This window comes from Desarmillaria tabescens, assembly GCF_030435595.1.
Source record: "Desarmillaria tabescens strain CCBAS 213 chromosome Unknown EV420scaffold_172, whole genome shotgun sequence".
NCBI lineage: Eukaryota > Fungi > Basidiomycota > Agaricomycetes > Agaricales > Physalacriaceae > Desarmillaria > Desarmillaria tabescens.
The window spans coordinates 1-3777 of NW_026848471.1; the positions used below are offsets into that span (position 1 = coordinate 1).

Consider the following 3777-nt stretch of genomic DNA (forward strand, 5'->3'; position numbering starts at 1 on the left):
CGCACCCCTGATGTACCTGTCCCTCGGCGCTTAAACTAGCTTATAAAGTCGACGAATGGGGGGAATAGCTCAGGTCTTCTACCTATTCGCTTGACGAATCCCCTCGGTTTGTACCAATTTCACACCCACATCCAAAATACCAAGTTTCCAGTTCATACAGGCATCTATATCATGTCTCCTGAAATTGGAGCATTATACATCGTGCTCTTCGCACGCTATCAACCAGGAAGCTATCACTGGGGATTATACCATCACTGGGCGGCTTCGCCCTCTGGTTCCGAGACCACCTCCGCAGGCAAGGTACTAAATATCATGGCCGTACTGTAGGGGAGGATTGGGGTCGTTGGCAAGTGGAGATTGATGGGACGAGTCGTGCATGGCAGTCGCTGTTGTTTGTCGGCTTAATTCAAGATCGGGTACGTCGATCCGACAAAGAGACAGTCGTTAGAAGCGACTCTTGACAAGGTTACCTGTACTTCGCCCTCTTCCAAATATCCCGTTCACTTGTCGGACTTGGGTGCTGAAGGCTGTTAATCGCTTGATTGATGTTGGTGCTGTTCGGGTGCGACAGTGTCAAGGCATTGGAGACTGGAAGCCATAGCTTTCGGAAACAAGGAGGCTTCCACTCGTCCTGCTCGACCCCGTCCTATTGTCCAGTCCGCTGTGTGTAAATTCTGATGCCATGAAGTACTTCTTTCCTAGTAAGCGCGTTCTATCGCTCTTGCAACCTAATCCTAAATTCATAATTCGCAGCGCAGGGATCGTTCATCCATACTCCAGTCAGATAGATAACCTTTTTTTTTGCGTGTAACATACAGCTGAGGTACAAAGAAATGATCAAAAGCGCCATGTGAAATATGACAGTCTCTCTGTCATCCCAAACGGAGACCCGCAACGGAATCTGAGAACCCTGATTAGCTTTAACCCTCCACCGCGGGGGACAATCACGAGTCCAGCCGGATATTCTTGCACATTCAGACACCTCCGGTAAACTGAACTCGAAATGCTTCACAAGGTCGACGATGATGACTTGCATTTCCATGATCCTATCGTTCCAGGTTAGATACCGGCCATAGACTCTGGCTTGGAGGTGACCTACGCGAACTCCCAACTTGAATTTTTTCACTTAAAATTGAGTGCTGGAAACGGGAAACAAGTGAGGACACACCCTATGCATGAACGCGTCCCGGAGCCTCATTTTTTAAGTGAGCGAGTGAGTCACTAGAGTGAGATGTACGATTCACCAAATGTCATCCTGCAGACACAAAATTCATATTTCGTTTCAATACGAGTACGTTCATTCTTACTCACAAATTTCCATACATCCCGAGCAGAGTGCGAGGCTGAGCTCTGTCGCCAATAAATCGGTTTGGATTCCACTGATCTGCGTCGGGACCCCAGATGTTCGGCAGCCTGACGATGTTTAGACCCTCCAGTGTCTTATCATCGGGAACAATTACGCATACCGATTATACATGTATATCGAACAATGAATTGTTTGTCCTTCGGGGATAGGAATGCCTTTCAAGATCTTCCCATCCTTGGTAATAATCGGTTCGGATAGTGGAAGGCAATCATCTTGAACTGCCCTACGCATAAGGGTGGGTGCGATAGGGTGTAGGCGAAGGTTTTCCTGTCAATGATTAAAATCAAAACGGCGTAACAAGTCCGAACTTTGTTCAGCTTCACGTACTTTGATGGCAGCGTTTAGAAATGGCATCGAATCATACTCGTTCGAGGAAAGTTTGGTGTTCTGCAGGCAAGCTTGCGAAATCTCTTCCCATATTTTTCTTTGATCTTCGGGATGCGCAGAAAGTTCGTATAAAAGCCACCCTAGGGTAGTGGCTGTCGTCTCGTGTCCCGCAATGACAAATGTGCTACAGTGGGAAAGATGTCAATAAAGTTTAGACCCTGAAAGATAACACTTGCGCAAGTTGTGCCTCGACTTCATTGTCTCTCATCTGATCCGCGCCACGCGCTCTTGCTAAAAAGATAGCTCAGATACTAGAACTGTGAATCACGGTTTGGTGACGACTAACCTAGGACATCAAGGAGATCCCTATTCCCTGGTTCTGGTAGCATTCGGAGTCCTGATCCGAAGCCACGGTTAAAGGTTCGAGTCCAATATGATGACCCTTGTTCGGCATGAAAAGTGACCATTCGAGTGCAAACAAGTCAATCCGAACAAAAAATCCTCCCCCGGCATGAGAGCCAACGTCAGAAGTGGTAAGTTAATCGAAACGGCTGCGTTTGGTGCTACAAAGATCGTTAGCCCGTAGCCGACAACAAAATACATACACGAAACACCTACCAACTTCCACAGACAAGAATTTTCTTGACCCGAAAATGTCCTCGATATCAAAACCTTGAGATGGCAGGGTGCTGGTGATGAAGTCAACGACGGCACGTCCCTCGAAAAAAAATGATACGTACCTCAAAATTTTGATTTTGGTTCAGTCAATATGGACGGCAGATGTTATTAAAATCGTCAACGACATCGCTGCCATTCAGAACGAGATTGTACTCACCGAAAACTAACTCCCTGTGACAAGAAAACGCCGCCACGTAAGTCTTGAAGTTGGTCACCAGCTAAGGGCGCATCGTACTGGGATATCGAACCAACCCACGTGCGAGGAGGGACATCCTCGCCATCGGTCACGATTGAGTACGCACATCCTGCACTCGCCAGTCACCCCCAAGTTCCGCCCTTGGTCTTCAGTTAGGATGATAGCAAACACTATGGAAGTCGTCAACAAGGCTGCTATCAGTCAATACAAGATTCCACTCACCAAAGTGGAACCTCCCGTGACAAGAAATACTGCTTGTAGGCCTTGGACGTTGTTCGGCACGCAGTGCAGCACGAATCCATGCTTGAGTGGGAGGAGGAATGTCCTCCTCGTCCACCGGCGCTGAGATCTACAACCCTCACTCGCATCCACCCCTCGGCCCCTCCCTCATATTCTTCTTCATCCAGTCATGTCCAAGTCAGAATCTGCAAAACATCAGTGGAAGCTTGCACAAGGCAACGAATGCAACACTTACCGGAAATCCGTCACTTCACTATCCAGTCGGCAAGACCGTAACTGCGGGGTACCATAGAGAGACGGCTGTTGTGCACTGCAGAAGTCGTCAACAACTTCGTCGCAGGCCGAAAACCAAATAGAATACTCACGAACACATCTCATCCGCCAATCATCCCGTCGGCATGATATCCTTGCTTCCCTGCAATTACCTTGCACCTCACGGTAACCGCCGCCCCGTTTGTTACGTAACATGGCGGAATCTTGGAGGCTTGTTCGGTAGTCGTCGATACATCTTGTGCGGCCCCACGCCCGAGTGGAGAGAAGGGTCGTCAGCACCAGACATCCGCATCCACCTAGCCGAACACCCCTCCATCTCCAAATAATATCCCCCTCATAGAGCTCACACCCTTGCTCCCCGGACATCGATATATCGTGTCAACGCAAATTCTAGTATTCCCATTAACGTTCGATCATACGGCTTCGGAACGATGGTCATTCGGTGTCATGCTGCAGCGGCGGGGATCGGTACGGAGAGTGGATGGTGGTGTTGAAGACGCGCGATGGGTGTGTCGATCGAACGGAGACGACCTGGCGATCGAGTTCGATCAATGCGCATATCCACCTCACGCAAGCCTGCTCCATCACATCCCAACCTGTGCACGACTCCCTCCCCACTACTCTCCCAGATATCCAGCTCACCGGAACGCGATACGTTGCGTCGAGGCAAAAATCGACACCATTGGGATAGAAAAGA

The 3777-nt window shown here is 49.1% G+C and overlaps 1 protein-coding gene across 1 annotated transcript; it reads right to left on the reverse strand.

The window, feature by feature from the left end:
• Positions 1 to 1307: 1307 nt before the first annotated feature.
• EV420DRAFT_1282231 (cytochrome P450) lies at positions 1308 to 1891 on the reverse strand (the record flags this gene model as incomplete). Its single annotated transcript, XM_060468292.1, has 3 exons — positions 1308 to 1413; positions 1467 to 1633; positions 1694 to 1891. Coding segments are annotated over 3 exons (471 nt in total), but the record flags the coding sequence as incomplete, so codon positions are not given.
• Between the last annotated feature and the right edge of the window lie 1886 nt (positions 1892 to 3777).